The 13,098-nt window shown below is 37.6% G+C and overlaps 1 protein-coding gene across 1 annotated transcript in view; it reads left to right on the top strand.

The window, feature by feature from the left end:
* Positions 1 to 8,363, top strand: part of abcg5 (ATP binding cassette subfamily G member 5) — a 12,922-nt gene extending 4,559 nt beyond the window's left edge. The window contains exons 6-14 of the mRNA XM_015378185.1: positions 1,050 to 1,189; positions 1,924 to 2,053; positions 2,157 to 2,370; positions 2,516 to 2,721; positions 5,574 to 5,712; positions 5,827 to 5,900; positions 7,411 to 7,522; positions 7,639 to 7,751; positions 8,179 to 8,363. Coding sequence (XP_015233671.1) covers positions 1,050 to 1,189; positions 1,924 to 2,053; positions 2,157 to 2,370; positions 2,516 to 2,721; positions 5,574 to 5,712; positions 5,827 to 5,900; positions 7,411 to 7,522; positions 7,639 to 7,751; positions 8,179 to 8,363 — 1,313 coding nt within the window. The remainder of the gene's footprint in view (positions 1 to 1,049; positions 1,190 to 1,923; positions 2,054 to 2,156; positions 2,371 to 2,515; positions 2,722 to 5,573; positions 5,713 to 5,826; positions 5,901 to 7,410; positions 7,523 to 7,638; positions 7,752 to 8,178) is intronic.
* The last annotated feature ends 4,735 nt before the right edge of the window (positions 8,364 to 13,098 follow it).

The raw sequence follows: 13,098 nt of genomic DNA, 5'->3' as shown, positions 1-13,098 counted from the left end.
GCTACAATGTAGCCACAATCCTGCCCTGGGGCTCACTGACAGAAGTGGGGCTGCCGTACACTGGCGCCACCAGGCCCTCTGACCACCATCAGTAGACAATGCAGGTGAAGTGTCTTGCCCAAGGACACAACGACAATGAAAGTCGGAGTCGGGGCTTGAACCGTCAACCCTTCGATTACAGGGCAAACTCCTACATCCAACGCCACTGTCGCTGTGATTATAATCCATCTGAATATTTGTTTGTGCTTTAAAGAAAAATATAGGAAAAATCTGTGCTTGAATTTTTATTGAAACCTACTAGTTAAGGCAGTTACTTTTGTTTTTTCCCTAACTATACCATGCATAAAAGTACAAAATGCAAGCAAGATGTAAGAGAACTTTAGTGTAAAATGACAAAAGTTCACCACATGACCCGTATCTCACCCCAAGAGTTTCAAAGTCCCCCTTGAAGAAAACAAAAAACTGAATAGTATTTGGATAAGGAAAGGACAGAGGAAAGGGATGAGGAGATTGAGAAGAGTATTAAAGGACCGGGTTATCACACCATGAAGAGAATGAGTACATGCCCATTTCAATGTGTGTGTCTGTGTGTGAGTATTCCTCCAAGGTGTGATTTATCAGGTCTACAGTGCTCTAGGGAGGACTGAGGGTCTTAGTCCTCATTCAGGATTAAATGGCCAAGAACACACACACACATTCCCAGAGAGTCAGAGTCAGAGTAATGAGAAGTTCCCATTCGCTGCCTCTCCAATCAACCAGGAAATGAATTAATCTCACAATTATAGCATCTACTAATTCCACTCTGCTTTCATAATGCAAAGAGGCAATCTTTTAATTGTCCTAATTAGAGCAATTACCTAAAAAAAGAGAACTCACTTATCTTCATAAGTTAGGTTGAACCTAGAGAGAGTCCTGCAAGTGCCACTTTATATGAAGTACAGCTGAAAGTTTGTAACTTGAGCCAGTAGGAGTTGTTGTCCTACCTTTAACTTGTGCTTAGTGTTTCATTATGTGCCAGCAATGAGGTCACTGGGATGGTGTTTCTGCAGGGGTAATCTTACTGGATGAGCCAACCACTGGCCTGGACAGCATGACGGCCAATCAGATTGTGGTACTGCTGGCGGAACTGGCTAAGAGGAACCGCATCGTCATTGTGACCATCCATCAGCCCCGCTCAGAGCTCTTCAGGGTATGTTTTAGGATGAGAAGTAAAGAATTAACATAAAGTCTTTTCTGAAGGACAGCTAAAAGACAAAGATTTGCTCATTGAAGTACCTATTCGTTGTAATTCTTCTGCAAAAACAAGCTCTGATCGATTCTTTGCAAATCAAACTGATTCAAATCTATTCCACATAATAAAAAGTAGCAAAAGTCTAAAGAAAAGCTTCAAGACACTTTCAGATATGCAAACAACTACTTGCTTTATAATGCACAGCATCTCATAGAATATTCACACCCCTAAAACCTTTTCAGATTGTGTTGTTTTATAAGAATACACAAAATCTCCAAAACTAAAAAGCTAAGCTGCCTCAGTAACATGGAGTCAAGCTCAACAGAGAGCTGCTAATAATTTCAAATTTTAAGCAGGTGTCAAAAAACTGGAGGTTAAAACAATTTTGTTGGACTGTTCAAAAGACTTGAGACTGAGGTGAGGCGCCATCTTTTAGTGGAACAACACTGGACATACAGCCTGAGCTAGAGAGGTTTAGATCAAAGAGGATTAGTACGTAGATTACAATGCTGCTTTTCACATTGGGTCCCCATCTAATCTGACTTCCAGGTTTAGCTTCAGCAAAAAGTGGTTGAACAAAACAAATACATTTAAGACTGTGATTTGAATGTGACACAATGAGCAGGTAAAAGGGGTGGTTATACTTTTGTATACCACTAAATAATCCGTTCTGATGTGTGTTGGCCTCTCAGGTGTTCAGCAGGATAGCCATAATGAGTCGGGGGGAGCTGGTGTTTTGTGGTCAGCCAGAGGAAATGGTGGATTTCTTCAGCCAATGCGGATATGAATGCCCAGAGTACTGCAACCCTTTTGATATCTATGGTATTTATGACGCAGACAAATTATTTAACACATATTTTGCTGCATAAGAGAACACCATGCATGTGCAGCAATAGTGATTGAAAACAAATATGGTATCAAACAGTTGACTTCACCTCGGTGGACACGCGCAGCAGTGAGAGGGAGGCCGCCACGTTTAATCGAATGCACGAGATCACCTCCGCCTATCAGAGATCCGCAATCTACCAGAACATGCTGGAGGAAATGGAGCAGAGCCTGCAGATATCAGACAAACCTGCCATTCCTTTTAAAAACAAAGAGTCCCCCAACGGCGCTGCCAAGCTTGGAGTTTTGGTTAGGTCTGTAAGATTTACAACAGTCCTGTTAAGGGTGTTTGATTAACAAACATTTATTACAAATTAAAATATGTACATAGACATTGTTGAAAAGTAAATATTCAAATCTAAATTGAATGTTTTTAATGTGCCATTTTTTTATGTTTAGGCGAACAGTTCGAAACCTTTCCAGAGACAGGATTGGTGTCGTAATGCGTCTGTCCCAGAACCTGATCTACGGTTTCTTCGTAGCCTTCTTTGTCATACATTTAGACATGGACGTGACCAAGGGTGCAGTGCAGGACCGAATAGGAATGATCTATCAGTGTGTGGCTGCTTCACCCTACACTGGCATGCTCAACGCTGTTTCTCTCTGTGAGTCAATCAACACCACATGCATGTTATATCACTAAAGTCACAAGTTAGTAGCTGCATTTCTTAGCAAACTCTTAGCAACTCTTCCATTTATTTTCAAAGTACAACGAACTTTATTTGATTTTGTTTTTAAGATTTTCTTTTGTAGACCAATACAAAATGGTGGAGTAAAAAGATAAACATTGATGCTAATTATTTAATCTAAAAAGTGTCATTTGAATTCAGCCCCTTGAGTCAAAACAGGAGCAAATTCTAATTTTCTTCTAAAGATTTATATTTGTTCCAGTTTTCTGTAATAAGGATTAGGGTTATTAAATAGACAATGTTATTGACCTTCAATGCTGATTTAGATTCCAGGAGGACTTATTTCTCGTTGGGGACCTCTAAGGTACTAGCTGACCAAAAGGCCTGGGAGAATTGGGGGGAAATCAGACAGGATGCAGAAGGAGACTTTTGGTTGACCTCAAGGAAGTTCTGACAACCTTCCAGAAAGAGGAACTAGTGTTTGGATAATTTTCAGAGCGAGGATGTTGTTAGGCCGATGAACCACCATGGGAGAGAGCGTGCCTCTTTGGTCTACATCTGGACAGGGCCTACTACCATGTCCCCTTAGGTATTTTGTTGGGATTGTAACAAGAGGGTGGAGTAGCTGGGATTTTAAGAGCCCTCCGATCCTTGTAGGCCCAAAGTATAAACTGTGTCAGCATTTTCTACATGGTCATGCCTGATCTCCTTGTCACTAATCCCATTTGTGGTGTTCATAGAGAGGATCTTAAGGCATTTCCTGGAAAGGGGTGAGTTTTCCCCTCTAGATTGGGAGTAAGTCTCCACCACAAGTTCATGTGACCTAGTACCATGGTGAATTATTCAAAGATGATGGTAGCATGAAATAGGAGAAGCCAGATGGAGTAGAGCTTCGTCTGCAGTTCTGCTAGGGCTAATACAGTCTGTTGTAGTGGGGAAAAAAGATCAGAGTCAAAAAGAGAATCTCAGTTTACCAGTCCTTCACAGTTTTCACCAGGATCATGAGATATCGATCATGACTGAATAAATAAGCAAATGGGAAACAAGTCAGCAGATTATCTCTAGCCGTAAAGGGTGTGGCTCTTCTTGTCTGTAGTAAATAGATTTTGCTGTTATGGATGCCCCCTGGGTGCCTCCCATTGGTGGTTGTCTGGGTACATCTCACTGGGAGGAGACCCTGGGCAAAACTGAGAACTTCCTGAAAGGATTGTGTGTGTCCCATCTGGCTTGGAGACATCTTTGGATCCAACAGAATTAGCTGGATGTTCAATTCAGTTTTAATCAGTTTATTTTTTATAGCGGCAATTCATAACACACGCATGATCTCAAGGCACACGCTGTCCTGTTGGTTGGACTGTTTTGGCTAATGTTTTCCAAAGGTTTTGATTGTAAAAAGACAAAGATGATTTTCTCCCCACCTTATGATTAGACACTACGTTATGATGCACTATTAAATATATACCCTTAGAAAGTACTTGGAAATTTTTAATAGATTTTTTTCTGTTGCAAAGCTATGAATAGTATATAAAGGACTTCACAGTACACCTCCCTAGTGTCTACTAATATCTGCTTATAAATATATGAATCAGATGAATGTATTCTGAAGTGAACGTAGTGCCAGAACTAAAACCGATGCCTGTTTGTGTGTTTAACTTAAACCTAAAGTGATGGAGCCAGCATAGAAGCATGGTTGAAGGTACGGACAGCGTGATGGGTAGTGACCTCCTTTGGCACTTTGTGCTAAAACCACCTAATCCACTTCCTGACAGCAGCGCTCACAGCAGAAGCTTCTATTACCGAGCAAGTTGTTCAGAAACAGCGTAGAAAACATGTCAAAAATGTCAAAGGGTTGATTTATCCTCCACATTTCCCCCAGGGTGCAGATTGAGCATCTGTGGGATGTTCTGGAAGATAACTACATGCAGCTTCTCCCTGCAGCTTACTGTAGTAAAGATGGCTGCTGTATTTAATGAGACAGGACAACCTCAGAGGTCATTTCCAGCTATGGTCCAAAGTCAGAACTGAACCAGATGGCTAACTGACTTAAAAGGTGGATCTTTTCTAGGCGTTTTATCTCAAAGCCTTGGGTCAGGTATTCACAAGCAAAGGAGAATGAACTTTTCTGCATCACAAACTCAGTAAACCGGAAAGAACTATAACCTACAAAGCTGCATTGTCAGTACCAGCATTTTAGTCTTTCTGAAGGTGTTCAAGGTTTGCTTTAGGAAAGTAACACATTCTGGTTAAATCACAAAACAGTACTGTGCTTTTCTACAACTAATCTTAAAATTACCCTCACCTTTAGGTTATTAAATGTCATTTAAACCGCTGGTTAGCCCTGATCTATCTTTTCTACTTATCGGCTGAGTCTAAAACATAAGCTTTAGTGCTGCAGACATTAGATAAAGAGGATGAAAGGTATGATAAAACAATAATGGTGCAGAAGTCCCAGCCAGAAGTAGTGACTGCTTTATCAGTCTGGCCTTCAAATTTGTAGATAAGTGCTGATAAGATATTACACTGAGCTGCACTTTGCAAAGTACCGGTAATGACTTTACTGAGTTAGGTGGACTGAGTTCTTACACCACCTCTGAATGCATTTGTCCGTTGATGAAATCTTGCAATGTCAGATAAATACGGATTAGAATTACACAGGAATCAGATGACAAACAATGGAAGTGGGAAATAGTAGGATAGGAATTAATTCAATGTATTTCTTTTCCTTTAAAATCATGTTGCATGCAGACAAGTCTACTTAAACGTCCTACTCTTCTAAGTCAGGGTTCTGGTTCAGATATACTTGAAGGTCTCTCTGTTTGCACCAACAGTCCCGTCGCTGCGAGCCATCAGTGATCAGGAGAGTCAGGATGGGCTGTACAGTAAATGGCAAATGTTCTTGGCCTATATCCTCCACATCCTGCCCTTCAGCATCCTGAGTGTTGTCATCTTCAGCTCTTTTATTTACTGGTGCGTAGCTGCAAATTCCGCCTCAACAAGCTAACACTAGGGTTGATGTAAAACCTCTAAACTTCTGTTCTTCTGTTTTTTTTTTGCCCGTTTCCCCTCCCACCACCAATGCAGGACAGTAGGGATGCACCCAGAGACATGGCGCTTTCTCTGTTTTACTGCTGTGGTTCTTGTTCCACATGTTGTAGGTGAGCTGAAAAGATGGTTTTTAAAAATAGATGTGGGATATTTTTTTACTCTGATTACATGTTTTTTTCACAATTTTTTAAATTATATTTCTTTGTTAAATGCTTCTCAAACTGCTTTAAAGCCGTGATCCTATTTCAGTATTTAAATGTCAAGTTTTTTTCCTTATGATGCCTACATACATTATAGCCAAGATGACATTTTTACTATTGAATTTATAGGTTATTTATTAGGTCACAGGGATGTTTCATTGGGTTACTTTTTCAACCAATGTCTCTTTACCCACTTTCAAGCATTTGAAAACCATAACTAAGTTCAGTCTTTTTTATGATCTTACTGTAAGTAATATGATGATCTTAAAAGAAACAGAATTTAGGGTTTTAGTATCTGTGAGCCATTATCGTTATTACCTCTGCCAAGGAGTTTATGTTTTTATCAACGTTGGTTTGTTTGTCAGTTTTCAAAGTAATAAAAAGGGTTACAGATTTTGCTGATGTTTTCCAAGAAGGTGTGTATTGTGACTGGCAACAAATGATTAAATTTTGGTGAGAAGCCAGATCACTATCTGGATCCAGGAATATTTTTTTAACATACTGTGAATACAGGTATTAACTTAAAGGTATAGTGGAGGATGTCTGCGAATTTTTGAAAAGACCTGCCCCTTCCGCTTAAAAAAAAAGCACATTCACAACCCTGTACCTATTCCCGAGAGGGATAGCCTATTAAATGTGTGTGAGAGCGTGCACGAGAAGAAAAGAGATCGTGCACGCTCTCACACACATTTAATAGGCTATCCCTATTCTCTTCTGTTTAAAAGTTACTGTTTGAATCGCTCCTACAAGCTTACTTTCCAAAAGAAGATTTGCAATTTTTCAACTATGTCAGACTCACCACCAGTAAGTGAAAATGGGGGCACGTCCTACGTGCATGACGAGCATGTAGGACAGTCTTACATAAACATATATCACCAGAATAATTGTAAATTAGGAGGACCACTTATTTTGATAATCGACCCAGAAAAAGAACACCCCCTCCATACATTTAAGATGGAATTCACAATATGTCAGGGAAAATTAGCTACTTGGTCGAGGTCTGCAATCTCTGGGTGCTTTTCTAATTTTTTTTATTATTTTCTTATTTATCTAATATTTGTATACCAGCATACTTGCATCAGCAATGGTTTATCTTCAAAATGTTTTACCTACTTTATTGTTATTACAATATTCACATAAATTATACAGACAATAGAAAGAAAATGTTTTTCCTTTATTCAACAAATAACTGTTTGTCAAACTCACTTTCCAATCAAGTAAAGGGAAGTTGCAGTGATTTCCAAATTGTGACAGGTGTCATAGGGTTGGCAAATTTGTGTTTTAGTATCATCCGATTACTGATTTTTATATACAGTATATATATATATATATATTTTTTTTTTTACTACTTTTGACATATTAAACTTTTTAAGGTACTTTATTCCAATATTTTTATTATTTTCCCACACGTTTTTCTCAGGAGAGTTATTGACAGTGGTTCTGTTAGGAGTGGTCCAGGACCCTAACATGGTCAACTCAGGAGTGGCTTTACTCAACATCGCAGGAATCCTGGTGGGATCTGGCTTCCTCAGGTTAGACACACCACCACCTCATTTATAGATGCCTGAAATCTATTTTTTTTTCTTCAAATTGATATTTTAAGCTCTGATGTTTTCTTTTTTGTGTTTTCCCCTTTTTGTGTTTACAGGAGCACGGAGCACATGCCGGTGCTGTTCCAGTGGCTTGGTTACCTGACCTTCCAGAAGTACAGCTGTGAACTTCTCATCGTCACAGAGTTCCACAATCTGGAGTTCAATTGCAGTAAGTTGATTTTCTATGTCACTAATCTCTTTCCCTCTAATAAATAAAAGGGTTTTGTGACTATGTTTATCACGTGGAAACAGCTGTGATGATAATGCCCTACAGACTTATCTCTCAATAGGCTATCAGGGGTGTTTTTTTACAATGTGGTTTCCTGCAGGATTTTGATCAAAAACAGACTTCCCTTTCTAATCAAAGAGCTCTAATCAAGAGCTTTTCTAGGTAACTTTTATACAGTTTTTCTTCTGTTGACCCTTTGTCGCTCTGATAGTTGATATTAATAATAAATGAGTTCAATGTTCAAGGACTCTTGGTCGAACACTCTGCAATATCAAGGTTTTTGTTGGCTTGTTTAGAAAAGTAGGATCTGAGTTTTGAAAACCAGATATCTGTTGAACGTTTTCATTTTTTCTTTTTTTTCATACAGATTTAACGAGACCCTTACCAGGAGCTTGCATGGTCACTACAGGAGATCAGATCATTGACCAGGGCTACCCAGGAGCTTTATCCCGATACACACTAGACTTTGTTCTCCTCTACGCCTTCCTTCCTGCTTTGGTTGTGATGGGAATAATCGGCTTCAAGATCAGAGACAGACTCATCCGCCACTGAAGCAAAAAAACAATCTTTTTTATGTTTATTTGGTAAAAAAACAAACAAAAAAATACTTCAGTGATTTATAATGAAGAACAGTTTGTCCTGCTGATGCTACTGAGCACTTTTCTTTTACTTAAGAAACAATCTAAAAACTACTGTTAAAAAAGTTTCAACCATGAAGTCTGTCAGTTCTTCTGAGGTCTTTTCTGTTGATATCTTTCCTTAAAGAACTGAATTCATCATACAAATGTTCCAAACTTTTCTGTCTTACGTTTTTCTTATATTATAAAGCTATTACAAACAAGAAGCAAAAACACGTACATTGTTCTAGTATTTCTGGTGCCACTTTATATTTTTCTAAACTGAACATTAGTCTTTTCAAATGAACAAATTCTACCGATATCTTGGCTGTAGTAATCTCAGCATAAGGAAAGAAACCGTGTAAACAAAACAAACTAATTAAAACGTTGATTTTAATATAATTTCATACAATTTAGATCGACTGACTCAATTGAAAGAATGGCATAAAAGAAGCTGACATATAAGTCTAAAGTTCACAGCCTCGAGAAAAGATGGCAATGATTAGACAGTTGGTAGCATCAATGTGCTATGAAGCGTTTGCACCAATCAATCTGTGATTATCTCTCAAGAAGACAAACCTGCACTGAACGCACCAGTTAAAATTCCCAATACCTGCTTTTACCTCAAAAACATCAAGTATATAAAATTATCAAAGGAAAAAATATTATATAAACAATGAGTTTCTATTAAAGATGTTTTATTAGTTGAAACTCATTACAAACTTGGTTTATGAACAATTTTATCAACAGTTGATTAAATAGTCAAATAATTATTTCATAAGTTCTCTGTATATTTTATTGTAACACTTGTGACAGACCACAGGCCATATCTCAAATAAAAAAAAAAGAAAATGAAAGCCTTGGTGATGCCGTCCATTATGCTGTTCCTATGTAACACCATCTATCGTTTTATTAAATTTCTGAGTCCATTACCTCATTTCCAACCTCGTGGAAAGTATTAAGTATAGGCGGTGAATACCTTCATAATGGACTGTTTTTTTTTTTTTGGTTTTCAGTTTTCCCTAGCTTTCCCTTTCTTCCCACATTGCTATACTGCGGTAATGTGTGTATTATTTTAAAAAAAAGAGAATAGTTCAATACAAGTTGGGACAAAGCTGAAACATAACCAAATGTGGAAAAGTAACTGTGCTGTAAATACTTTACAGATTAATTATATATTAAAGGTTATTTCCTCCAGCATTTACCTGCTTTTGCTCCAATCCAACTGAAAAAAGCATGTCCATAGTAAGATGATTTTACATGCTTTACAATGTGGCCTAGGGGGAAATTGGAAAACAGAACTATTTGCTGCTCCTCCATAAAATCCAAAGCAAACAGACTTGGATACAGTACTGGATCTGGTCCTCTCTTCAAGAGCTACTAGGCCTTTTCACTGTTCATCTGATTAATAAGACTCTCAATGAGATGCTTAAACTTCGGAACATTGTAGTATACATTACCTTAAACCTATCACTGACCTTGGTTGTCATGGTGGTGTTCTATCACTATTGTCCTACAACACACCTCTGAGGTCACTAGGCACCTGTGTTCAAACTGATGGACAGTCCTTTTTTTTTAATTTTTATGGCACTATTCTGTAAAAGTTTTAAAAAAACAATCCACTGGACTTTGTTTCCAAGGTTTGAAGATGTTTCGCATCCCTTCCAGGAAGCTTTCTCAATTGAAATGTTTTAAAAAACTTTTACGGAATGACTATAACCTGGATGACTGAGAAACTTCACCAGTATTTATGGCACTAGTGGCTAATTTTCTGAACAGTAGACTGACAGGAAAGGGGGTATGAGAGGGGGAGAGACATGCGGGCGAACCACAGGCCCAGCACGCCCCAAGGACAGCCCTTTTTCATATCAAGTAATTTCCGAAAGCAACTGACATTGTTTGAGCTGTGAGATTGCTGCACCTCTACCAGAAATGTAACCCAGGGTGAACCAGCTGCTAAAAAAAAACAAAAAAAACTGTATAACTGTATAACTTACCGGGCAACCAGAGGTATTTGGGGAGTCATTTTTGCCTCATCAACTAACATTAAAGAGGACAGTTAAAGACATTTCTTCCCAGGATTTCATTAGAACAGCAAGGTTATTTCAAGGGAACCAAAGACAAGCTGACAAGTTTTCTGCAGCCAGAGGAAGAATGATGAGGAGCACAAAGTTAATTTGGGTGTAAAGGAAAAAGTTGTGCATTTTGCAATTGAAAAGCAGGTTAATATAAATATAAATAATGCATCATGTTTTCATCATGAATAAATTAGATCAAGCATTTATTTGCAGTTCCCCTTATGCAGACATACATGGTGATTCCTATCGGCCATTATTGTGTTCAGTTGCCCATGAGGTCGGGCGCAGACCTTTATTCATCTTCCACATTTTTTTCCTAAATAAACACAACAGTAAGCATTTTACAATGAAAAACAGATATATAAAAAGAAATAAAAACTAATACAGAATAAATGCAGAATAAATGTTCGCTAGACTATAGATTATATATATATATATATATATATATATATATATATATATATATATATATATATATATATCTATCTATCGATCGATCGATAGATAGATATAGACACACAGCAGAGACACAAGTGACTGCATAGTTTGTTAATGATACACATTCAACTAATGCTGACATGACTGATGTGTTATGAGACCGTTTTTGAGATGTTTTTGAAAATAGTGTATGTTGTAAGTTCTCTGATGTTCTGAGGGACAGAGTTCAATTCCTGAGATGCTGTAACTGCAAAGGATCTTTGACTAAAAGCATTTTTACAGCGAACAACACAGTCTCCTTTAGCCGCCCCTCCAGTTACTGTCCGTGTGTTCCTGATCTTTACAAACTGACTGAGTGGAGGAGATGACAGACCATGGATTATTTTGTAAAACATAGGTTTGCATACTTGATGACATTTTCACAGCCTAAAAGCTTATGTTTTAGTAAAATGGCATAATGGTGATATTTTAATAGTTTTTTTATCCAAGGTTTTATTTGCCTGTGACCAGGTTGTAAGACAGTAGATGATGTGGGACAGAACCATACATATTTTAGCTGCCTGGAGTGACAAGTTATATCTTATGGAGAGGAATTTTGTTATATTGAATTTGACTCTATTGCACACCTTTTTGATCTGGGATTTAAAAGTTAGTTTAGAGTCTAATAGGATGCCTAAGTATGTGAATTCTGACACAACTTTTTATTTTATTTTTTTCACTGTCACACAAATATCTTCGACATGATTTGCATTGTTGGATTTAGAAAAGTACATTGAAACAGTTTTATTTACATTAAGTTTTAAGCAAGATTGATTCAGCCATTCAGAGACATGGACCATAGACTGTGTTAGTTTTTCAGCAAGTTGTTTTGGGTTTTCACTACGAGTATAATTTACAGTATCGTCTGCATAAATCTGGATACAGACATCTGTACAAACTGAGGGGAGGTTGTTTGTATAGAGAGAAAATAGCAGAGGCCACAAGATAGAACCTTGAGGTACCCCTGTGGACATGACGAGAGGCGGTGAGAGATAATCACTGATCCTGACTGACTGTGAGCGATTGGAAAAATATGATTCTATCCATTTTATCGCATCTGAGGAGAAGTTAAATTTGCTTAGTTTGGTTAATAATATTTTATGGTTTACAGTGTCAAAGGCTTTTCTTAGATCGAGAAACACAGCTCCAATCACGCCACCTTTATCCAGTGAATGTTTAATATTTTCTATGAAAAATAAATTTGCAGTTTCCATGGAGTCTTGAGTTCTGAAACCAAATGCATTGAATGAAGGGAAAATGCAGTGGTATTTAAATGTGTTACTATTTGTTGGGCAATCAGTTTCTCTGCAACTTTTGACACTGTAGGTAAGATGCTGATTGGTCTGCAAATGTCCACTGACAGTGGAACTCAATTTTTGAAAAAAATTGGAACAACAGCAGCTGAATTCCACACACTTGGACATACTGCCTCAATAATAATTGACAATTCTGGTTACTGGTGTTAATTACGAGGAACTGAGTTATTTCAGCATGCACATATCTATGTCAAATATATTTCTAGTTACAGAAGCTTTAAGTATTGCTTGTAAGACTTCTGATTCTGTGACTGTCTGTAGGTTGAAGATTGGCTCAAGATTATTTGTTAAGCACATATTTAGATTGTTAGGAGGGAAGCTTTGGGCAATAGCTGAGACAGATTCAATAAAAAAAAATAATTGAAGGCATCTGCAACTTTGTGTTATTTGAAATTTGTCCATTTATTTTAATTTCAAAAATCCGTTTAATTTCTGAGTCCTGTACAACAAGTTTTTTCAGTTGGGTCCAAATTAATTGGAATCCCCTTTTGCATTACGTATTATAGTGAGGAAAAAATCTGCTTTGACCTTGCATATAACTTTATTCCTCAGTGTTGTAAACAGCTTTTTAACAGGAGCTGATTTAGTCTAAATTGCTATTTTTAATGCAAGATCCCTCTCTATCATTAGTTTGAGAATGTCAGAGGTTTACAAGTAAAATCTTTAATATTTCTCTCCATTGTAGCATCAAAAGATTTACAGGCAACTTCACAATTTCTTCCAAGCAGTATGTGATCCCAATCAATCTGTTGGACAGCATGTTTAACCCATTTAGGCCTAAAACGCCTGGAAAAAACAC

The sequence above is a fragment of the Cyprinodon variegatus genome, unplaced genomic scaffold (assembly GCF_000732505.1).
Source record: "Cyprinodon variegatus isolate N-32 unplaced genomic scaffold, C_variegatus-1.0 Scaffold166, whole genome shotgun sequence".
NCBI classification, from domain to species: Eukaryota; Metazoa; Chordata; class Actinopteri; order Cyprinodontiformes; family Cyprinodontidae; genus Cyprinodon; species Cyprinodon variegatus.
The sequence above is the reverse complement of the archived record's forward strand: the minus strand, read 5'-3'. Positions and strand labels throughout refer to the sequence as shown.